This window comes from Macaca nemestrina, chromosome 5, assembly GCF_043159975.1.
Source record: "Macaca nemestrina isolate mMacNem1 chromosome 5, mMacNem.hap1, whole genome shotgun sequence".
Taxonomy (NCBI): Eukaryota; Metazoa; Chordata; class Mammalia; order Primates; family Cercopithecidae; genus Macaca; species Macaca nemestrina.
The window spans coordinates 158938936-158963619 of NC_092129.1; the positions used below are offsets into that span (position 1 = coordinate 158938936).

The 24684-nt window shown below is 36.8% G+C and overlaps 1 protein-coding gene across 6 annotated transcripts in view; it reads left to right on the forward strand.

Moving 5' to 3' along the window:
• Nucleotides 1-24684, forward strand: part of LOC105482555 (cytidine monophosphate-N-acetylneuraminic acid hydroxylase) — a 353903-nt gene that overhangs the window by 297117 nt on the left and 32102 nt on the right. For 5 of the 6 annotated variants that reach the window (XM_071097510.1, XM_011742717.3, XM_011742720.3 and 2 more), the window contains 3 exons: nucleotides 8788-8879; nucleotides 21729-21838; nucleotides 23049-23239. In XM_071097510.1, the coding sequence (XP_070953611.1) occupies nucleotides 8788-8879; nucleotides 21729-21838; nucleotides 23049-23239 (393 nt within the window). Of the gene's footprint in view, nucleotides 1-2913; nucleotides 3018-8787; nucleotides 8880-21728; nucleotides 21839-23048; nucleotides 23240-24684 lie in introns of those variants that run through there. The other variant, XM_011742723.3, reaches the window with a different exon arrangement.

Sequence of the window (24684 nt, forward strand, 5' to 3'; positions counted from 1 at the left end):
AAAGGTATGAGGCTAGTTTTTCCAAGGGGCTTTTTATTGGCTCCATAAGTCAACTTTAATTCTTTAAAGGAAAGCACACTATTCCAGTCAAAGCCTTGATAAAATAACCAGTTTCTTCAATTGTGTCCTGTTACAAATGAAAACAGATTCTTATCGCACTTACGCAAATAACTTTGTCATACTCTCAAACAGATTTCAAATTCTGTAGAAATCAGGTAGAGAAAAACAAATATGCTCCAAATTTTGTTCATAGGAGTATACTCAATTGTTAAAAAGCTGTAAATAGCTTAAAAGTTTCTTGATTCTGAAAAACAAAGTATCAGCAATGTTTTAAGCAAAAAGTTAAAAAAAAGATTACTTCACACTTTTATTAGTTTAGTCCATGCAGTTAATTCTTGTTCTGCTTGATATTCATGAACATTTCAGCTCTCCATGAGTCCTCAAAGTTTTTCTCTATTTTGATGTCACAGTCTCCAAAGTCATCAGAAACATGCATTTAAGAGCACCTGTTAAGGGTTTCATAGCTGATTATAAAATCATCTTCTGAAAAGGACCACAAAAAGACAATTGTCTGTGAATAATGAAAAGTTTTAGGGCAGCCATAGTCAAAGACATTTTGTTACCTCTGTGGCACACAATAATTTAACATAAAATTATAATTATTACTGATAACATACACTGTGTCATATCAGAATAATAGGAGTTTCCCATAATTTTGGAATACATACCAATAACATTTATACAAATACAGCCCAAAGAAAACCAAAACCATTTCATATTGGACAATGTTTCCTGTATAATTTTCATACCAAAAAGCCAAATACATCATTTTTGGACTTTAGAGAACCCATTAATAGTATCTTAAAGGACTAATTAGGTCAGAAAAAGACATAATTTATAATTCGATTTTGGAAAGTTTGTCAAATATCAAAGATTTTAAACACTTGATATCACAAAATAGGATTACAGGTCATTGCAAAATAAGTCATTCATTTAGCCAAAATGATAAGGAAAAAAAAGGGCAAAAACATTCATTCTTTGAGAGAGGAGACTTAATTTTCCAAACATTAAGCCCTAATAAAAAACAGCATGAAGCCAATTAAATTTGTTTTTCAAAATTGTATAAATAGTCCATAAAGGTTTAATCTTGATCATAAGATATACCTTCCATGAACCTTTTATATCTTTGTAACCTCTATTAAGCAGTTGGTTAATGTTTCAAGAAAACCTTGTTAATTTGACACAGGGGTTGATATACTGGTCTTGCATCAGTGTGCCTTTGACATTAATGGTTAATTTATAGAGAAACTGAACTTATTTTATCTCTTAAAATTAACCCTTGCAATCTCACAAGCCCACCTCTTCTGCGATAGCCCCTGGGCCTTGAGGAGTTGAATGCCTTTAATTTCTGGCCCTATGTCTCAGGAATGCAGTTTATTTTGATTGGCATCTTCTAGGGGGCCTGGAGATGAGGTTTTAATTGCTGTCAGTGTTTAAGATTTAGCAGGACTTGGTGTTCTTTTTAGACCCAGGAGTCAAAACCCTGTAACTCAATGTCACAAGGACTTTAAAAGTACATACAGGAAGATACAAGAATGTAATAACCTTAATTAAAAAAAATTTAAATCTCAGTTTTTCCTAAGCAAAGCAAACTTAATAATAATGTCATAGGAGTTATTGTGATAAATGTAAAATCTGTTAGGCCAGCTACCAAAAGGCCAAGAAAATACCTTCTGCAGTGCACAGAATATTATGTTGGAAGAAAACAATTCCTTTAGACCTTTAAGAAAATGTTGGTAGCATCAGGCCACCAAAAAGAGAACCTGAGCAGGGAAAAAACTTATATGAGCCGAAAATGAGTTGAAGGAGAGTGTTACTATTTCATACCTTTTAAAAGAGGAGAGAAAACCAAAACCAGTGAGATGCAATGTAAGTGTATAAGTAGCATTTTTTAAACATCAGACCCAACCTCTAGAAAGACCACTATTATTTCCCTTTAATCATGGGCAACTTGATCATATAAAAGTTTTTGTTTTGTTATTTAGAAATCCTCTTATTGTGACTTATACAGACTGTTCATGACATGCTTAGGCTTTCTGGTTTGTCTTGAACTAACTACCTTCCTTCCTTTCTCTCTTTCTCTCTTTCTTTTTCTTTCTTTCCTTTTTTTTTTTTTTTTTGAGATGGAGTCTCACTTTGTTATCCAGGCTGGAGGGCAATGGCACAATCTCAGCTCACTGTAACCTCTGCCTCCCGGGTTCATGTGATTCTCCTACCTTAGCCTCCTGAGTAGCTGGGATTACAGGTGCATACCACCATGCCCGGTTAGTTTTTGTACTTTTAGTAGAGGCAGGGTTTCGCCGTGTTGGCCAGACTAGTCTCGAACTCCTGACCTCAGGTGTTCCACCCACCTCAGCCTCCCAAAGTGCTGGGATTACAGGCTTGAGCCACTGCACCTGGCTGAACATCCTTCTTTCTTAAACAGTCATTTTACTCTAGGACTAAATTTACCATACAAGATTCTTTCTCATATGAAATTATTTCTCTTTAAGCTTTTTTACCTAAAAAAAACTCTTTATTTTGATAACTTTCTTTACATATCTTTTATTTCTTGGTTCCTTTTACCTTGTTTTATACATGCCCTTTAAATAAGCTTTGAATTAGACAAAAATTGTTCACCTTTTTTAAAAGGACATACTTTTTTTTTTAGAAAGAATGTTTTTCTACAAATATATTTTTATTGGAAAATGCCCAAATAATGAAATATCTATTATTAATATAACTTTTGATTCTAAATTATAATGAGTTTGTCTACAAGTATTTATCCTATTACATTTACCTAATTATTTTAATCATTTACCTAGATCACTTGTAGAAACTGCGATTGTCATTATTTGAAGTTATGGAATTGCCATTGCAAAATTACAACTGAGACAGTGAAAAAGATTTGACCTAACTGACTCCATCCTGCTCTTGCTTCTAACCTCCAAGCTGTTCTTGTTCCTTCCTGGTTGTAGGTAAGCCAAACTAAGTTTGGGAGGAACTTAGTTTATAGTTTAGCTTTGAAACAAAGATGGTAACAGTCCTTTCCCAAAACAAACCTTACTACTCGTGAACTAGACTGCCTAAAGCAGCAAGATTAGAAGTTATGGTATCTTACTCAATTCAAGATGTAGCTATTTTTATTAAGCTAATATCAATGTCTTCTTTATGAAAGATTACACAAGCAAAGATCATTCTGTCTTGGGCAGGATTTATAGTTTTATAATGCCTATGCCAAAGTTTGACACTGTATAGTATTTGGCAGGCAAAACTATGAAACTGCTTGATTAATGTAAAAAAAAATTTGTGCTGGCAATTCTTAAGACATTTCTAATATTATTTATAATTTTTAAAGCTAGCTTCTTTATTAAAAATTTTACTTAAGTTATGTAAAGTTGAAAAAGCATTTTATGAATCTTTTCTTCTCTCCTGATAAAGTATTTGATGCAAATGCTTTTATTTGATTTTATTTTATTTGATTTTATTTGTTTTTTAGATAGAGTTTCACTCTTGTTGCCCAGGCTGGAGTGCAATGGTGCAGTCTCAGTTCACTGCAACCTCTGCCTCCTGGGTTCAAGCAATTCTCCTGTCTCAGCCTCCCACGTAGATGGGATTACAGTCGCCCGCCACCATGCCTAGCTAATTTTTTTTTTATTTTTAGTAGAGAAGGGGTTTCACCATGTTGGCCAGGCTGGTCTCAAGCTCCTGACCTCAGGTGATCTACCCACCTCGGCCTCCCAAAGTGCTGGGATTACAGGTGTGAGCCACTGCGCCCAGCCAACACTTTTAGTTTCTTAAGTCAATTAATTAGAGCTCTTTTATATATTTTCAGTAGTGAAACACTGTGTACACAACACGTAAATACATAGATATATTGGGCATGCTGATAGAAGTACATCTTATAGATTTATAAAAACCTTTTTTTCCCTTTAGACTTTCAGATTCCTGATAAACTGTTTCACAACCCCAGGCAGTTGTCAGCTAAATAGCCTTAAATTTGCATACTAAAGGAAACAACTCAGGTGAAAATCATATAGCAAAATTTACATCATAAGGTACAGAGAGGAAAAAGTCTGGTGATGTTAGAGGGAGATTAAAAATGGATGCCAAATTAAACATAAAATTATAGAAGTCTATCATAGGATTCTATAAGGAGACTAATTTTATTTAGGTAGGGACTGACTACCTATCTTTTAACTGGATCTCTGAGCTCTGGGCAGAGCCCACACTGAATCCTGGGTCTCCAAAAAGGAAGAATTAATATGAGATTAGACCACGTGGTGCTGACACAGTGCACTCAGAAAAAAGAAAAGTAAACAAAGACATTTCTAAATGTCTAAACCACACTCTTCCTTAAAAACCCAAGAGTAACCTCTGTTGCAATAACTATTTTAGTCAAAAAAAAAAAAAAAGTAACACAATATAAAAGTAAGCTGTTCAAGAACTGAGACAAACTTGTCTGCTTACATTCTTGAAACAACTTGTTTTCCCTGGAAAGGGAGTCCAGTGCCTTCTCCATTTTCTTTAAGGAACCCCAGGGTATTATAAACTATTTTAGGTCCTCCATGCAGCAGAGGGTGCAAGAGAAAGGAGAGATAGTAGAAATAAGTGAAAAAAATAGAATTCTGTCAACAGAATAAAAAAAACTTTTGAACGTTGGCTCAAAAAAAAAAAAAGGTCCCAGGAGAAAAACAAAAATATGAAGGCCTTTTAAATACAAACACACTTATATGTGTGCACACACACACATACACCTTGGATGTTAGGTTTTAATTAAGCTGATTTTTAACCATTGAACTCCTTTAAAAGAAACTTTTAAAATCTCATTACCATATTTCAGCTAGGACAAATTGCTGCTATTTCAGAAGTACAGCCATTGCTCTTTCAGTTTGGCCCGGCTAACAGAAAGGTGGCCTTGTTATGTAAATAAAGCCCCTTATTCAGAATCAAAAATTTTTCCTCTTTTTTTTTTTTCCTCCACCCCATACCACATGTGCGCGTGTGTGTGTGTGTGTGTGTGTGTGTGTGTGTGTGTGTGTGAGAATTTAGCCACTTCAGAGGCCTTGTTCCCCAAAATTTAGAATTTCCTTTGGATTTGATCAAGTCAGATAGAGTTGATCAAACCCAATGGGAAAAAGTCCGAAACAACAATGAAAACAGGAACGAACAGCAACAACAACAAAAACAGTTAAGCAAAACAATCACACAACTTATATCATTACTGAGCACTCTAATAGTAAGGAGGAATTAAGACCAGCTGGTTGTTAATCTTAACTTTAGCCAAGACAAACCCCAATTCAGTTACTTACCTAGGGATGGGTCTCAGGCTGTATAGACTGCTCTCTACCATCCTAGAAGCAGGAAAAAAATCTCATCTTTCCTGTTGGAAGTGATCTCAAACTCCATAAAGGAGTTACCTGTCTTTCATAGTCATGGAAACAGTAAATCTTGCCTTCCTTTTTGGAAGCAAGTATAATTTTTCTGGAGTTTTACTTGCTTTTTTTTTTTTTTTTTTTTTAACAGCAAAATAAACTTTAGATCTCTACCACATTTGGGGAGATTAGGGATTCTCTGGAGGGGTGCTCTCAGGCCTCAGCAAATTGTCCTATTGGTTTGAGCCATAAAGTCAGCTCATGCTGGTACCAAGCACTGATAGGAGATTTGTCAAAGGTCAGGGGCATTCCACTCAGAATCCCTTCATGGTTGCCAAAATGTGAATGCTGAAAATCTGAGACAGGTCTCAGTTAATTTAGAAAGTTTATTTTGCCAAGGTTGAGGACATTTGGCCATGACACAACCTCAGGAGGCCCTGATAACATATACCCAAGGTGGTCAGAGCACAGTTTGGTTTTATACATCTTAGGGAGACGTGAGACGTCAATTAACATATGTAAGATAAACATTGGTTCGGTTTGGAAAGGCTGGACAACTTGAAGCAGGGAGGGGGTTTCCAGGTCATAAGTAGATAAGAGATAAATGGTTGCATTCTTTGGAGTTTCTAATTAGCCTTTTCAAGGGAGGCAATCAGATATGCATTTATCTCAGTGAGCAGAGGGGTGGTTTTGAATAGAATGGGAGGCAGGTTTACCCTAAGCAGTTCCCAGCTTGACTTTTCCTTTTAGCTTAGTGATTTGGGGGCCCAAGATATTTTCCTTTCATAACAGTGTTGCACCTGTAGCTTGCTTGGCTCCTCAGATAGGGCTGCCAGCTTGACCAATAAAAATACAGGATGCCCAGTTAAATGTGCATTTCAGGTTTTAAAAACTAATGTATTTTTAGTATAAATACATCCAAAGTAGTTAATGGGACACCTTTTTAGCTGGCAACTGTGCTCTAGGAGAACCTCTAGGTAATTCCCTGAACTAAGTTCCTCCCAAAATGAGTTTTACCTACCTACAACCAAGAATGAACAAGAACAGCTTGGAGGTTAGAAGCAAGAGCAGGATGGAGTCAGTTAGGTCAAATCTTTTTCACTGTCTCGGTTGTAATTTTGCAATGGCAGTTCCATAACTTCAAACAATGACAATCGCAGTTTCTACAAGTGATCTAGGTAAATGATTAAAAGTGATCTAGGTAAATGATGCCCATTTTGATGTTCTTCCATCTTCTGGGTGGATTCAAGTCAGTGAAGCCTCAGGCATAGCTCTGTCACTGGTAAACTTCTGTCAGCACTTCAAGGTGTTGGGGTTTTCTCTTCCAACGATTGCAGCTTTGAGACTCTGGGTTTCCTCTCCTCGTTTTTTAACTTAGTGGACCATTTCACAGAGTGCCACTTAGCTAGCCATTTAAGGAGTCCTTAAAGTTTACTGATTAAGAGCATCATCTCTCCTCATAGACTACCTGGTTTAGAAGCCTGAATCCAGCACTTACTAGCTATGTCATAACCCTGGACAGGTTTCTTAGCCTTTCTGGACCTCGGTCTTCTCATTTCTAACATGAAGATGAAAATATTACCTGGTCTGTCAGGTTGCTGAGAGGATTAAGTGATGTCAAACACATAAAAAACACTTAAAAGAATTGCCATATGGTGGTATATGGCGAGCACCCCAAAAAAGTGAATTACAGTTACTATTTTATTTCTCTGCAGTGAACTTCTTGTGTAGCTTATATAGAGGGACTTATTTACAGGAACTCAGATTGTTTTTGTATCTTATACGCTCATCTAAGTATAGTGATTGCTTTGCCACAGGCTAGCCTTTCTCTTCTTCATTCAAAGCCTTGCGGGTGATTGACCTATTCTGTTGACACATTAGTCCTCCCCTCTTAGCTCTCCTGACCATGAGGAAGCAGGTTCTGCCAGCTTTATTCCCAGATGCAGCTCACCAAGCATTTGTATGTTGAAACTGCATTTCTATGGTAACTTACGCTCTGTATTCTCCCATTCACTTCTCTGAGTTCGGTAAATTATAGTTGGATTCTCTTTGTAGCTATTTATCTGAAGAAACCGTCTTTTCTAGCTTCTAGGTTCCAGCCAAGAACGGAGACCTACCGGTTCTGTTCTACCCATCGTTATTCAGCCATTTTTCTTCTCAACACAACCAAGATCATCAAATTTTATAAGCCATGATTCTCATTTTTAAAGCCTATCAGTTTTTCACAACCTCCTCTAATTGGAAAGCTGTTGTCTCCCTATCACCTGTGAGCACATGGTTCTGCCAGTTTTCCCTTTCATGGCCTGGCATGCTGAATAGCTACAGTTGGAATGTTCCATCAGAATTAATTGAAAGGTTGTTGGCTACTCATCAATGAGAAAGGAGTCATAAAATAATCCTTCATAAACTGAAGCATTGAATAATGCTTTTTGCGTCATAACTTGGAGAACATGAGATAATTCTGGATATAATGAAATTCAGAAATGTCAGCATGTTCATTTACGTTAAAGTAGATGTTTTTCGTTTTAAAAAAATTTAGTGTTTCAGGTTTGAGACAGATTTCTTTATTTTAAAAAATTCTTTAAGTCTTAAAACCAACAAAACATCACCAGAAAGAAACACCACCAAAATAGAAAAAACTGAACTATTTATATCACACCTCTAGCCACTCTGCCCCCCTCAAAGTTGTGGTAAGATGGGGTAAAGATACTGAGCAACCTGTTTGGTTACAATCTGGTTCTCATGCTAAAACAGGGTTGCTAGTGTTAAATAAAAATATAAGACCCTTGGTTAAATTTAAATTACAGATTTATCAACAAATTTTCAGAATAAATATGTCTTAAATATTATAGAAAGCATATTTAAAAAGTATTCATTATCTGAAATCCATATTTAACTGAGCATTTTATATTTTATCTCACATATATGCTCTAAAATCTTCAACTATAAGATCTTTTCTCTTTGAAATATGTAACCTTTGGTTGACTATTCTAGGGGTCAAGGATTTTAGAGTGATACAAATTATAGATATATATTTACTACTACAGTTTTTCCTTGTATTGGCCCCAGTTGGATCTTATCCAGCTTGGCTTATAAAAGAGGTGTTTCTGAAGACTTGTTTATTCTGTTGTCTCTGTTCTCTAAAATGTGTCATTTTGTGATATGGAGTTTAATTTATTTTATTTATAAAATTACCTATTGATGATTAGTCTTTTTTTTGAATAAGTATTAGCTATTGATAGTTTTTGCTTTATGTATTTTGTGTTCAACTAATTCCATTATAATTTAATATCATTATGAAAGAATACATTTAAGCCTAATCAAGATTTTTATTTTTACCATTTCATAAACTTAAGTACAATTTTTCACCCAGGTCTGTTAGATGCACAAAGCATAACTGGAAATTAGATGTGAGCACCATGAAGTATATCAACCCTCCAGAAAGCTTCTGTCAAGATGAGCTGGGTAAATACCATCAATATCAATAAATGTATTCTGCTATTATTGTTATTGTGGTTCTTGTCAACTTAGTTCTAATCTTACTTGAAGCTTAGGATACATTCTGATTTTAAACTGTTAGATCTCTTAAGTACAAGGAGACTTAAAAAATTTTGTGGAAAATGGAATTAAGAGATAAAAAATATAAGCTGTATTTCTCAACATAGGCTCCATCAAGGCCAAGATGCATTTGTAAGCGATAATATCAGCCATTTTGTCTGTCCCTGAAGAACTCTGAGAGTCCTGGGAATTTAACCATGTAAATGCAGTCTTTTTAAAACTATTAACCAAAGAAAAATGGGTGCCCTTTAAAGTTTTTTTTTTTTTTTTTTTTTTTTTAGACAGAGTCTTGCTCTTGTCACCCAGGCTGCAGTGCAATGGTGTGATCTTGGCTCACTGCAACCTCCACCTGCTAGGTTCAAGCAAGTCTCCTGCCTTAGCCTCCCAAGTAGCTGGGATTACAGGTGCCCACCACCATGCCCAGCTTTGTATTTTTAGTACAGACAGGGTTTCACCATGTTGGCCAGGCTGGTCTCGAACTCCTGACCTCAGGTGACCCACCTGCCTTAGCCTCCCGAAGTACTGGGATTACAGTCATGAACCACTGCACCCAGCCTAAAGATTGTTTTTTTTAAGATTAGGAAAGAAAAAAGGCAGAAGCAGCCAAATTGGGACCGTAACCAGGTGGATGCCTAATGATTTCCCACAGAAACTCTCACCAAATTGCCCTTGTTTGATGAGAGAAATGAGCAAGAGACACTTGTGTGGTGTGATTCTGGTGAAGCTTTCCTGGGCAATTTTCTGCTAAACCTTTGGCTAACTTTCTCAAAACACTCATAATAAGTAGATGTTACCACTCTTTGTCCTTGTAAAAATTCAATAAACAAAATGCCTTGAGCATCTCAACAAACTGTTGCCACGACCTTTGCTCTTGAGCAGTCTGGCTTTGCTGTGACTGGACCACTTCCACCTCTTGGTAGCCATTGCTTTGACTGTGCTTTGTTTTCAGGATCATACTGGTAAAGCCATGTTTAACCTTCTGTTACAATGCTTTGAAGAAATGCTTCAGGATCTTGATCCCACTCGTTTAAAATTTCCACTGAGAGCTCTGCTCTTGTCTACAGCTGATCTGGATGGTTTTGGCAGCCATCAAGTGCAAAGTTTGCTCAACTTTAATTTTTCAGTCAGAATTGTGTAAACTGAACCAATTAAGATGCCTATGGTGTTGGCTATTGTTTGTGCTGTTAGTTGTTAGTCCTCTTCATTTGGGGCATAAACAAGATTAATTTTTGCTTTGCAAATGGATACGGATGGTCTGCCACTGCAGGCTTCAACTTGAACGTTGTCTTCTCTCTTCTTAAAATGAGTTATCTATTTGCAAACTGCTAATTTCTTTGGGGTATACATGCACATGTAAAATTTTCAAAAAGTACAAAATTAAATAGAGTAAAAACCAAATTTTCTCTCCTCTGATCCCTAGTCACCAAGTTCCCACTCTAGAAGCAACTACCATTATTATTATTTTCTTGTGGGTCCTTCTAGAGGTATCTTTTGCATTTATAAATTAGTACATATTTATAATATCCCCTTCCTTAGTAGCAGACTATATACATTGTCCTCCACTTTGCTTTTTTTTGAATGGCTCTTGAACTTAGAAAGTAAAAGAAAGATAATATTGAATATCTCTAAGAAGCAAAGTGTTGACCCAGAAGCTGCTAGTGAGACTTCAACTTCTCTTTCCCTCTCATCCATTAATGTAAACAGAGGTTTCTATTTTGTACCTGGGCATGAGGGAGAAAAAGGAAGGGAAATTGGGTGGTGGAGTCTGTGGTTTGTGGGGAGCTAAAAATGAGAATTGTTCTGGCCTGTAGACCGGGTCGGACTGCCCAAGCCCAGGAAAGTGGCAATCAGAAAAATAATGGCACTATTTTCCGGAGACAGTTGGAGGATTCATGGGAAGTAGGAGATGGCCAGAACTTATTATCTGACAAAGAAGAGCCATTTCACGTCCTGGTGACCACATGTGGCACACAATTGGAGAGGAGGCTATGTCTTCCACCTAGCCTTGGAACCTAGCAATGATCTGACACTCCTCAAACTTCTAGGCAGACAATGTGGAAGATTATAAGCCAGAGTAGGAAAAGAGGGAAAAGCAGACACCACGCAGTTACAGATGAGGTTGTGGGCATGTGTGTAGCATACTTTTGGGGAAGTCCCCAAAATACGTTCGGGACACTTGAAAATGTGCTAATTTCTAGTCAGCAAAACAGTTGGGGCTCTTGCCATCATCATTTGTGCATAAAGATAGACTGCAACTTTATTTTATATTCTCAATCTGGTGAGGCCTGGGAAAACTGGGTTATTTGTAAAAATGGAAAATGCTAAATATACAACATATGCAATACCTTGTAACAGGATGGTGAAATGGAAGTTGGGGTTGCAAAACAACAGATGCCTATTCCAAAATGAAGTTCCGAGAAAGGATTTACAAAATAAGAGGCTGAGAACCAGTAGATCATTCTTAAATCCCTCACCCTTATAAGGAATACTAAAGCATAGAGGAGGAGTTTGAAATGTAACTTCTTAGGAAGAGTTATTTGGAAAGCTGTACTGAGAGTCCATGCCCCTTGCAGGGGCAACTTCTGAGGGATGCCTGCCCCTCTCCTTAGGCCAGACGTTAACTGGACCACCTAGAGAGTCTATGTGTTCTCCAAGGTTGAGGGATACAGTGGACTGATGTCTGATTCTCCCCTGAGAAATCTCAAGGGTGAAAGATTGGCCGTGTAGCTGTGACAGACAAGCTGAAGGAGAAGAGGTTGTGTTAGGCATCCTGGCACTCCCAGAATTCAGTGGGGCTGGAACAGATGAGTGTTTCCTATGGATGTGATGTGGGCCATGATTGGGAGGGGCATAAACCTAGAGTCATCCTAGGTTCAAAAGGCCTGCAGAGAACAGTTGGATGTATTGCTACCTTGCTGGGGCTAAGGAAAGCGTATGTAACTAGGTAGCATAGAGATACCCAGGTGCAGAGAACTTCAGGTGGGTGTTTCCAAGCAATTGGGTGGATTCTCACAATAACCCACTGAGGTGTCCCTTACAATCAGCCTTAAGCAAAAGCCAAGCCCAGATGGTGCTGCTGCTCTGTGACCAAAGGACCCTTGCTCTCTTTCTTAAACTCTCCTTTTTCCTCCAGCTTCATGTCTGGAAGGGTCAGGAACCTTGGATGAAGGAGTGAGGGGAGAGGAGGAATAGAAGCACTGGGTGAGGCCAGGCACGGTGGCTCACACCTGTAATCCCAACACTTTGGGAGACCGAGGTGGGTGGATCACCTGAGGTCAGGAGTGTGAGACCAGCTGGATAACATGGTGAAACCCTGTCTTTACTAAAAGTACAAAAAGTAGCTGAGCATGGTGGTGGGCACCTGTAATCCCAGCTACTTGGGAGGCTGAGACAGGAGAATCGCTTGAATCCAGTAGTCGCAGAGGTTGCAGCAAGCTGAGATCACACCATTGCACTCCAGCCTGTTTTTGATACACAAAGCAAAAAAAGCATGTTAGAAACATTATAAATAGAATGACTCAATTATTTTTTTAAAAACATGCATAAGCACATGTGGGTGACATAAAGGCAGTCTTAGATTACCTGTGAAGGGAGCTGAGCTGGAAGCTTCCTGGGCCATGCCTCCAGACTGTGGGCTTTGAATATAATACCTTTAAAATTTTTTTTAGGCTCAAATTATTATGGGCATACTATATAGGTGTGACCACTCTCACCCATGTGTCTCTGTGAGACCAACTCCAAATGCCTTTTTAAACAAGAGTGTGTTGCCAGCGTTTCTCCCAGTTCCCCTACAAACAGAGGTGTTACTTATTGAGGTATGTGTCCTTTGCCATTCACTACAAGGAAATAGAATGCTATTTTGGGGAGAGTTGCTAAGTGTTTTGACTACAAATTCACCCTCCCTCCACGTCTCAAATAGGACACCTGGACCACTAGCTATTTTCTCCAGTGAACTCCACCCTGAATCTGTTGACTTAGCCCAGAAAGCCTGCCAGCTGCCTTATTACTGGGAGGTGGTTATGTGTGCTGTATAAATACTGCTAAATTTATTTGACATAAAACTGATAATAAACATGGGTTTGTACATAAACACTGTGTAAGTGAAAGGACGAGAGACTATCAATTTTATGAATATATAACCAAGTAATCTACAACTGCTTTTAGGGGCTTTTATGAAAATCTCTAAATCTTTTGATCAAGACCTTTACAGAGACAGTGTAGCAAAGCGTTAAGAGTGAAGGCAATGCGGCCTTCTCGCCTGGGTGCAGATTCAGGCTGCAATACACAGTCTGGGGACAATGGGCAATTTGGTCAATCCCTTTGTGCTTTAATTTCTTCTAATGTGAAATAGAAATAAAATTTTTAGTAGCCATCTTACAAAAAACGGGTTGTTGTAAAAAAAAAAAAATTAATTGAATGCCTGTTAAATTCATGGTAGGTAGTACACAGAACATAATTTATTTGCATACATGTGTCTTAAATAATCTGCATATATCCTTGAGCCTGGGGCCACAGGAGCAGAGATGAGGGATTTCCCTCCCAGCAGGAAGTGGGATGCATTGGAAAATTAGATTAAGGCTACTGTTAACCACCATGCAGGCAAAAGGCAGGAGCCAGAGCTGGCAGCAGGGTCAGTAGGAGGGCAGGAAATAACAAACTCCGGGAATTTCAGCCTTAGCTGGAGTGAAGACACTGCCACGAAGGGAACATTTGTTAACAGAGCTCACTTTTTAGTCCAGTGCTACCAACGCTGTAGGGATTTCATACCACATTCTGAGAAAGATAAGGGCTTGATCCGCCTGGGGACATGTTATCAACGTTGAGCATCTGGTTTTATTATTATTATAAAAAATACTATAGGGTAACAATTAAAAAGTTGGAATTCAGAAAAGTAGAAGGAAGAATCTCATTTACACTTACATCACCTAAAATGTTTTAGAATATTTTGTTCTGGTGGTTGCTGTCCTCCCTCTCCCCATCTCCCTCCTCCTTCCTTTTCTCTTTCTCCTCTCCTTCGTCTTGATGAGAAATAACCCATGTACCACAAAACTTACCCTTTTAAACTGCGCACATTAATCCTTTTTTAAAAATATTCACATGTTGTGCAACCACCACCACTATCTCATTCTGAAACATTTTCCGCCACTCCAAAAAAAACCCTGTAATGATTGTCAGTCCTCATTCCCCTTTTCTCCAAGCCCCTGGTAACCACCAGTCTTCTTTCTGTCTCTATGGATTTTCCTATTCTGAACATTTCATATACTGGAATAATACAATATGTGACCTTTTGTGTGTGGCTTCTTTCACTTAGCATCTTGTTTTCAAGATTCATCCATGTCGTAGCATATATTAGTACTTCATTTACTTCATTTTTATGGCTGAATAACTTTCCTTGTATGGATATACAACATTTTGGCTATGATGAATACTTTTCCTATGACTGTTTATCTACTAATTTTTATGTAGGCATATGATTTTTGTTCTCTTGGTTATAAACCTAGGAATGGAATTGCTGGGCTATATGGTAACTCTATGTTTAACTTTGAGGAACTATAAAACTGTTTTCAAAAGCACTGCATCATTTTATGTTCTCATTACCAATGTATGACCCTGCGTATCCTCATCCTCACCAAGACTTGTTATTGTCCATCTTTCTTGCTGACATCTTTTGAAGAACAAAAGTTTTAAATTTTGATGATGTCTAATTTATTTATTTTTTCCTTTGGATCATGTGCTTCTGGTGTCTAAAAAAGTATATGGTTAGAGTAAGTCTTTTATTCTAATATATTTATTAGACTAACATACACACACATAGATAATAGTCTAAGAAAGAGAGAGTCTAAGAAATATATACATTTTTTGAGACAGAGTCTCACTCTGTCACCCAGGTTGGAGTGCAGTGGCATGATTATGGCTCACTCCAACCTCTGCCTCCTGGGTTCAAGCAATCTTCACATCTTGGCCTCCCAAGTAGCTGGGACTACAGGCACACACCACTATGTCTGGCTAATTTTTGTATTTGTTTGTAGAGAGTGGGTCAGACTGTGTTGACCAGGCTGGTCTCAAACTCCTGGGCTCAAGAGATCTCCCCACCTCAGCCTTCTAAAATTCTGGGATTATAAATGTGAGCTACCACACATGGCCAGTCTAATAAATATTATTTAAATTGCCTAATCCAAGATCATGAAAATTTATTCCTATTGTTTTAAGAGTTTTATAGTTCTAGCTCTAATATTTAGGTCTTTGATCCATTTTGTGTTAATGTTTGTACATTGTGTGATGTAGGGGCCCAAATTCATTCTTTTGCATGTGGATCAATTGCAGTACCATTTTCTGACAGACTATTCTTTCCCCTATTGAATTGTTTTGGCATCTTTGTTGAAAAATCAATTGATCATAAATATAAAGGTTTATTTTTGGACTCTATTCCATTGATTTATATGTCTGTCCTTCTGCCAGTTCCACACTGTTTTGATTACTTTAGCTTTGAAGTAAGTTTTTCAAATTGGGAATTGTGAGTCCTCCAATTTTGTTTTCTTTTTAAAGATTGCTTAGTTATTCTAGGCCATCTTGTCTTGACTCTTTAGGGTCAGCTTGTCAATTCCTGGCAGGTGAGGGATGGGGGTGAAAAGCAGCTAGAATTGTGATTAAAATTGTGTTGAATTTGTGGATTAATTTAGGGAGTATTACTGTCTTATCAATACTCAGTCTTGATCTGTGAACATGGAATGTCTATTAATTAAGTCTTCTTTAATTTCTTTCAACCATATTTTGTATTTCTCAGAGTATAAGTTTTATACTACTTTGATTAAATTTATTCCTAAGTATTTTATTCTTTTTGATGCTATTATAAATGGAATTTTTCATAAATTTTATTTAAAAATTAATGGCTAGCATACAGAATATCATTGATTTTCAAAATACCTTGTATCCGTTGAAGGCTTTAATAGTTTCATTTGTAGATACCTTAGGATGTCCTATATACAAGATCGTGTCGTCTATGAATAGAGACAGTTTTACTTTTTCCTTTACAGACTGGATGCCTTTTATGTCATTTCCTGTTCAGTTGCCTTGGCTAAAACCTCCAGGTAGAAATGGAGGTTTTAGCCAAAGAAACTGCTTGTCTGGTTCCCACTCTTAGTGGGAAAACAGCTGTCAGATTTTCTTAGATGCCTTTTTATTTTTTTTATTTTTTATTTTTTTGAGACAGAGTCTGGCCCTGTTGCCCAGGCAGGAGTGCAGTGGCGCAATATGGGCTCACTGCAACCTCCGCCTCCCAGGTTCAAGAGATTCTTCTGCCTCAGCCTCTGAAGTAGCTGGGATTACAGGCATGTGCCACCACACCCGGCTAATATTTGTATTTTTAGTAGAGACGGGTTTTCACCATGTTGGCCAGGCTGGTTTCAAACTCCTGACCTCAAGTGATCCACCCACCTTGGCCTCCCAAAGTGCTAGGATTACAGGCATGAGCCACTATGCCCAGCCTATTCTTAGTTTTCTGAGTGTGTTTTATGATAACAGATGTTGGATTTTTGGTGATGCCCTTTCTGTGTTAACTGAGATGATCATGTGGTTTCCCTCTTTGTTCTGTTAATGCAGTGTGTTACATTGAATGATTTTCAAATGTTGAATCAGCCTTGCATCTTTCAAATATTGCAGCAGTGTAGCATAAATTCCACTTGGTCATGGTATATATAGCCCTTTTTATTAATGTCATTAAATTATAGTTGCTGATATTTTATTAAGATATTGTACATCTATATTGATAAGGAATATTAGTCTGTAGTTTTGTTTTCTTGTGATGTCTTTAATTTTGATATCAGGGTAATATTGACCATATAAAATGAGTTGGCAAAGGGCCGATATGCTTCTGTTTATTGAAAGAATTTGTGAAGGACTGGTGCTAATCCTACTTTAAACCTTTGGTCAAATTCACTAGTGAAACCATCTGGGCCTAGAGTTATCTTTGTGGGAAGCTTTTTGATTACTAGTTTAATCTCTTTACTTATTATAGGTCTGCTGAGATTTTTCTATTTCTTCTCAGGTCATTTTTGTTAATTTGTATCTTCATAGGAATTTTCTTATCTAGGTTATCTAATTTATTGGAGTACAATTGTTGATAGTATTATCTTATAAACCTTTTAATTTCTGTAACATCAGTAGTAATGTCTACTCTTTCATTCTTAATTTTGATAATTTAGTAATCTCTTTTTTCTTGGTCAGTCTAGCTAAAGATTTGTCAATGTGTTGATATTTTTGAAAAACTAACTTTTGTCTTTCTTGATTTTTCTCTCATTTTTCTATTTTTGATTTCATTTCTAGTCTAATTTTTATTTCCTTTTGTTTACTTTGAGTTTGCTGTTATTTTTCTAGTTAAGGTGGAATATTGGGGTTTTTGTGATATTTCTTCTTTTTTAAAATAGGTGTGCACAGGTATAAATTTTATGCATACACTGTTTTAGCTGTATTACATAAGTTTTGGCATATTGTGTTTTAGTTTTCATTTGTTTCAAAATGTTCTCTAATTTCTTTTTATTAACCAATTTGTTATTTAGAAGTGTGTTGTTTGATTTACACATATTTGTGAATTTTGCAACTTTCTTCTCTTATTAATATGTAATTTCATTTCAATGTGTTCAGAGAAGATATTTTATTTAATTTTGATCCTTTTAATTTATTGAAACTTGTTTTATGGCCCAAGGTGAAGTGTTCTGTGTATGTCCATTAGGTACAGTCAGTTTATGGTGTTGAAGTCTTCTATTCCCTGTTAATCTTCCATCTAGCTGTTCCATTCTCTAGTCTTCTTGTTAGTCTTAATTTTTCACAGTTCTTTAATGTAAACCATTTTTGCATCTTGTCAGTATGATATTAGACATAAGGTCAGATTCTATACACATATAATTTTATGTTCACATTAAATATTAACTAATATATTTAGCCATTTTTCTGTTAGAATTTAAGATCTTCATAGTTTTACTTAAAACTGGTATTTTTGTGTTTAAGAGCTTCTCTGTATTTGGAGTTGTTTCATACAGTAGTTGAATTACTGGTAAAAGGGTATGGCAATTAAAGCATTCACCAATAACACTTTGTATACTTCAGCCTAAAGGCGGGCTTCACTTGGCCCAATAACCTCAATGTGAAAGTAATAGAAGAAATACAGGAGTATATTTTTGCAATCTAGAGATAGTGTGGTACTTCTTCACTCTTCAGATAAGACTTCAAAAGTACAGCTCATAGGGCAAACAAAAATGTCAAATATGGATGAATATGATTGTATTAACACAATATTTCTGCTTAAGGAAGGACACCATGGACAAAATTAAAAGACATAATGACAGTTTGAGAGTTTTTTGCAATGTTTATAATCAACAAGGGATTAATATCAAGCATAGAGTAGGAAATAATGCAGATTGACAAGACGGACAATTCAAATAAAAAGGGAAGAAAGAGTATGAACTAGAATTTTACAGAATAAACCCAAAGGCTATTAAACATATGAAGATACTTACTAAACTAAGTAGTAATCAGAAAACTGCAAATGAAACAAGTAGGTTTCACTTTACATCATTTAGAGTGGAAAAAAACTAGAAGCTAAGATGATGCCAAATGTTGTCAGTGACGTAGAAGTCCTCATCCGTGTGACGGGAGTGTGGCTGTTGCAGCCATTCTGAAGCGTAATCTGGCAGTAACTAGCCAAATGAGTTTTTGGTTTGTTGTTTTTGTTTCTTTTTGTTTTGTTTTGTTGTTTTTAGGGCCAGAGACTTGCTATGTTGCCTAGGTTGGACTTGAACTCCTGGGCTCAAGTGATCCTCCCATCTCAGCCTCTCTAGAAGCTGGGAATATAGGCACGTGCCACTGTGCCTGGCTCCTGATGAGGTTTATGAACATACTAGCATCCATAAATCCTGCTCTTGTTTATACCTCAAAGAAATTTTGTTGTGGCAGAATCTAGGAGTCTACCTCTGGGAGAGTGAATTTGTAAAATGTGGTAGACATGAACCATGGAATACTCAACTGCAATTAGATGTGGGCTAGATGTACACATGGCAACATCATGGGTGTCAAAATCATAGTGTTGAGTGAAAAAGAGTAGGAAACAGACTGGAGGCCTAATACCATTTATATAAATTAAAAATGCACACACACACAATATAATGCATATTTTGCACGAACATTCAGAATGGTACCTTGGAGGGGAGGAAAATGAGAATGGGAACTAGAGATAAAGGGAATAAATAAATAATATTAAAAAGAGAAGAGCTTTGCATGGATCAAATACATGTCATGAACTGGAAGTTATGACTAACACAACCGTTTCCACTTAATGTCCTAAACGAATGAATGAATGAATGAATGAATGAATGAATGAGTTCATCATATGTTCCTTCTTTAATATGTATTGCATTAACATCCATTCTTTGGCACTGACAAACTTTTGCTCCCACTGACTGGTATATAAGCATGCCTTTTCTCCCCATACCTTACCAGCTCAGAACATTCTTAGTCTTTCAGACTGTTCTCATTTGAGGCAAAAATTGCATCTCATTGTTTTTACTTGCATTGTTCTATCAAATATGATGCTAATATTTCACTAAATATGGTTTGGCAAAATGTGTTTGCCAAATTTTTTTGGTGTTAGAACTTCTTCATTTTACATTTGTATCTATTCAGATTTTCCATTGGAATTATTTCTGTTGCTGTTAAATGTAAAAGTCCTCTCATATTTAATATTCTATTTTATACATTTTTATGACTTGGTCACTTTGTGTCTTTAACCAACTAGAATGCTTAGAGAACTAATTGCCACAGCACCATGTTAGATGGTCCACAGATTTATGATACCTTCTTTAGAATAAACAGTTAACATAATTAGGATCCACTTTGTGGCTGACCTAATGTCAATAATCAGTGATTTGATTATTATAGTTTTATGGTATGCTTTTGTTCCATTTCTCCTTCATTATTCTTCCTTTAAAAAGATTGTAGGGACTACCATTTGTTTTTTCTGGATAAAATTATAACCCAAATGATCTAGATTTTATCAGCTTGTAAGGTTAAATTAATAATACTATATTCTCATGAATTTATTTATAATAGTTGGCAGATGTCACATTCTTCTTTGTTGCATCTATGCAATTTATCTTTGTGCAAGGGGCATAGAGAGACCTTTATGGTAATTGCTTCAGAACAATGATTAAGAGTTACAATTGCTTCCTGGCTAAGATCAAGTAAAGAATTACAGACTTATTTTTTTCTGCATCTCTTGAAAAAGAAAAGTTATGAAGACGGGGCAGGTATCAGTGCAAGAGTTTCCTGAGGGTCTCCCACAATACAATTGTATTTTTCTAATGAGTTGGCTAGTATATAGGTTTGTTTGTCCTACAATGAACTTTTAAAATTCTATATATTCCTTTATGTATAAAATAATTACCAAAATAATATTGTTTATTAAATGCCTGCTCTGTTCCAAGCATGGTGCTAGACACTTTAGGATCTATTATTTCATCTAATCTCCACAACAACTCTATGAAGTATGTATTATAATTTTATAGATCAGAAAACTGAGGCTCAGGATACTGCTAATAAGCAGCAGAAATAGGATTCCCATCCAGATGTTCCCAAAACCAGCATTTTTTCTAGTTCATGACACTAATTTCCAGCAATCATATAACCTCAAAATAATAATATGTACCTTTATTATACCACTCGCAATTTCAGGAACATAGTTCAATAATAATGGCATTCTTTATGTATTCCTGATTTTATTAAGAAAGTCATTTGTGTTTCACCATTAAATAAGCTGATAGTTATGACTAAGAAAAATATTTTTATTAAATTTCTTAAGCAATGTTAAAAAGGTATTAAAAATTAAGTGAACACCCATGTACCTAGCACCCAGCTTAAAACATAAAACATTAACAACACAATATATATCTTTCCTTGATTATATCATGTATCCCCCCACCCATGCCCTGGAGGTAATCACTTTTTTGAATTTGGGGCTTCAGGACAGCTATTCTCTATTCCCTCAGCTTTACTGAGGTATAATTAACAGAATTGTATACAAATACTCCTCAACTTACATAACTCATCATAGGTTGAAAGTAGTGTAAGTCAAAATGTAGTTAATACACCTAGCCTACCAAGCATCGTAGCTTAGGCTAACCTACCGTATGCAGGCTCAGAACATGTACATTAGCCTGGAGTTGGGCACAATCACCTGGCAACATGGACCACTGTAGAGTATCTGGTGTTTAGCCTTGTGATTGCACATGGCTGACTGAGAGTTGCACCTGCTGCCGCTCCCAGCATCTTACTGTGTATCACCAGCCCAGAAAAGATCAAAATTCAGAATATGGTTTATACTGAATGTGTGTCATTTTTGCAGATCAGATGCCCCTCCCTGTGCATTCCTATAGCGCCTCGAAGTCATCTCTATCAATCATTCATTTCGTTGTAAAGAAGTCTTATTTGTATGTGTGTATCCCTGACATGACTGAGACTTCATAAATTCTGTAAGCTCAACATGAATAAAGAAATGAATTGGTGTTCATCTTAAGTTGTAGTCTCTGCAGATATTGTTTCATCTAAGGGAGTGGTCTTTGTTTGATTTTGTTCCATCAACAAAGGGTGCTGAACACCCTTTGTTTTGATTTTCCTTTGATTTTTGGAAAACCATGCATTTCTATTTCAGTGATGCTTTTAAAAAGCCATTTTTGTCATTAATCCAGATTTGTTCTCATTTGATTCTAGTTGTTGAAATGGATGAAAACAACGGACTTTTACTTTTAGAACTGAATCCTCCTAACCCTTGGGACTCAGAGCCCAGATCTCCTGAAGAGTTGGATTTTGGAGAAGTCCAGGTAAGGAAATATTAAAAGGATAATATTATTAAACACAAAAATGTAACTAAGATGTCCATTTAACATCTATATCTGTAAACATCCTATATTACCTTGAATACTCTTTGAGGTGGGTATTTATGACATATGATAAAAAGTCAATCAAACAAATTCTTTAAGGAACCCCCAGAACCTGGCAGGGATTACAAGGAAAAAAACAACACAAAACTTTGGGAAAATCCCTAAGGAGACTCATGCAAAACTATTTGAGATTACCCTTGATGCCAGATCACTACTGGATAGAATGGGTAGTTGTATTTTCCAGCTTCATAAGAGAATTTCCTTCAGAGGAAACACTTCAATAGTTTGGGAGAGGTACACAATCAAAAGTTAATTTTTCTGTGTATTTAGAAAGATTGTGTATTATTTGGGCAGGTACTTTAAGGAAACAAATGAGAACCTGCCTGGAATAGACATAATAAAAACTAATCTGTGCCTTGACCTTTCCTCACCCACTTTGTTGGCTTTTCACATGACGTTCCTGCTATCTTTTCTCTGCTTCTGAATACATTCCTTTTCTCTAGAGGTGCCAAGCTGTGGCAAGAGAATGAGGAACGGATTTGGAATCCCCATGGTGCCAGTCTCTAAGTCATTCTTTGTATCCACTCTTAGAGGCCCTGGCATCCACGAGTAATTATTTAACAGGTAATTTAGAAGAGAAAGTCTTACAAGCCTGTTTAGCCAGTTGTCAGTTGAGTCTGCATGGCTATGCCAACCCACCAAACTCACGAGAATCATCCATTCATATTGCTATTCACAGCCACTCTGGCATTTAAATCCCCAAATGTTTGTGATAACATCTCTAACTGCCTTTCCTTGTAAAGTTTGCTTTAAAGGACTGGTCACAAAATATGTTCTTCAGTGTGGACCGTAAATAACTGTTTAGGAACTAATTTAAATAAACTAAAACTAGGTAAACCAATTGGTTTGTCATCTAAAACTAACCATGAGAATTTATATTTGAATAAAGTCATGACCTGTGCTGGGAACTGTGTTCTGTGAAAGGCTCTTGTTGGATTGTATTTGAGTCCGAGATTTTGCCTGATCATGCTTGGGAGCAAAGTACTCCAACCTGTGTACTTTGTCAGCCACCCAAACCAAACATTTCCGTTCATTGTTGCTGACCAGTAATGAACAATTCAATAATAGGAATCTCACTCTCTTTTAACAGATAACATACCTCACTCACGCCTGCATGGACCTCAAGTTAGGAGACAAGAGAATGGTGTTTGACCCTTGGTTAATCGGTCCTGCTTTTGCCCGAGGATGGTGGTTGCTCCATGAGCCTCCATCTGATTGGCTGGAGAGGCTGTGCCAGGCAGACCTCATTTACATCAGTCATCTGCACTCGGACCACCTGAGGTAATGAAGTCCTGAGCACACAACTCCTAAGCTCATGCTGCAGGGAAGGCATCAAATGTTCTCCAATTCTTTTGCAATCACTGCTGACTTTGAAGTAGGTTCAGCTGGGATGATGAAAAGAGGACTAATTAAGATAAATATTTATATTTGCATAGAAAGTTTATACTTTTAAAACTGTTTCCAGAAAGACAAATATGGCATGTTCTCACTTATAAGTGGGAGCTAAATAATGTGCACAAATAGGCGTAGAGAGTAGAATGACAGACACTGGAGGTTTAGAAAGGTGAGGGGGTGGGAAGTAGGTGAATGATGAGAAATTATTTAATGGGTACAATGTACATGATTAGGATTAATAATGCTCTGATTTCACCACTGTGCAATCTTTGGTTGTAACAAAATTGCACTTGTACCCCATAAAATTATACAAATGATTTACACTTTTCTACACTTTACACCATTGGGAGTGAGGAAGAAGCTATTGTAAGGAAGCAGGAGAGGATGAATAACCATCTCACTTCCCACCCTAAGGGAACACACATTTTCTCTAAAGGGCCAGAGCCTAAATATTTTAGGCTTTGCAAGCCATACAGTGAGAGTTGCCACCACTCAACCCTGCTGTTGTAACCCAAAAGCAGCCGTAGATGGTCCTGAATGAGACTGACTGTGTTCCAATCAAATTTTATTTATGGATAATGACATGTGAATATCATATAATTTTCATGTATTACAAAATATCATTGTCCTTTTGATTTTCTTTACAACCATTTAAGAGGTTAAAAACCATCCCCTCAGCTGTGGGCAAGCTTCAAAAGAAAAAAGAAGCCACCCTTAGCTTGCAAGGTTGTACATAAACAAGCAGCAGCAGATGGGATTCAGCCCAAACATGGTTTGCCAAGCTCTGATTTATAGTATCCTAACATTAAACACCCACCATAGTAATCCTGACTCAACCTCACTCAGTATTTCATTGGAACCAGAGTAATATGATGCTAATGATAGCAACTGAAATTTTCCCTGACCCAGGCAATTAAAAAAGAGGGAGAAAGGAGGACTTTAAGTTAAGAAACCACACGTATTTGCGAATGTACTGAGCTATTAGAAGAGGGAAGCACATATTGCCGATTCCTTTGCTTAACTATAGGGTCATATTTCTTCATCATTATTTTGAAATTTGTATCACTTCTGCTGGATTGCCAATATAAACACATAACAATGCCCATAATGTGCTACTCAAGCAATTCAACTTTGTTTTTCTGTGCCCCTACATGACAAAATGGTTAGAGATAACATGTTGGTTGCTGGTTGACTGGCACCTTAATTTTTTATTCTAAAGCATATGGGAACTCTAAATTGTGGATATGCTCTGATTTATTTTTCAGGGAAGTGTTTTTGTTTTTTTTTTTTTAAATTAACTGATTTAGTAACAAATTGCCTGCAACACACTT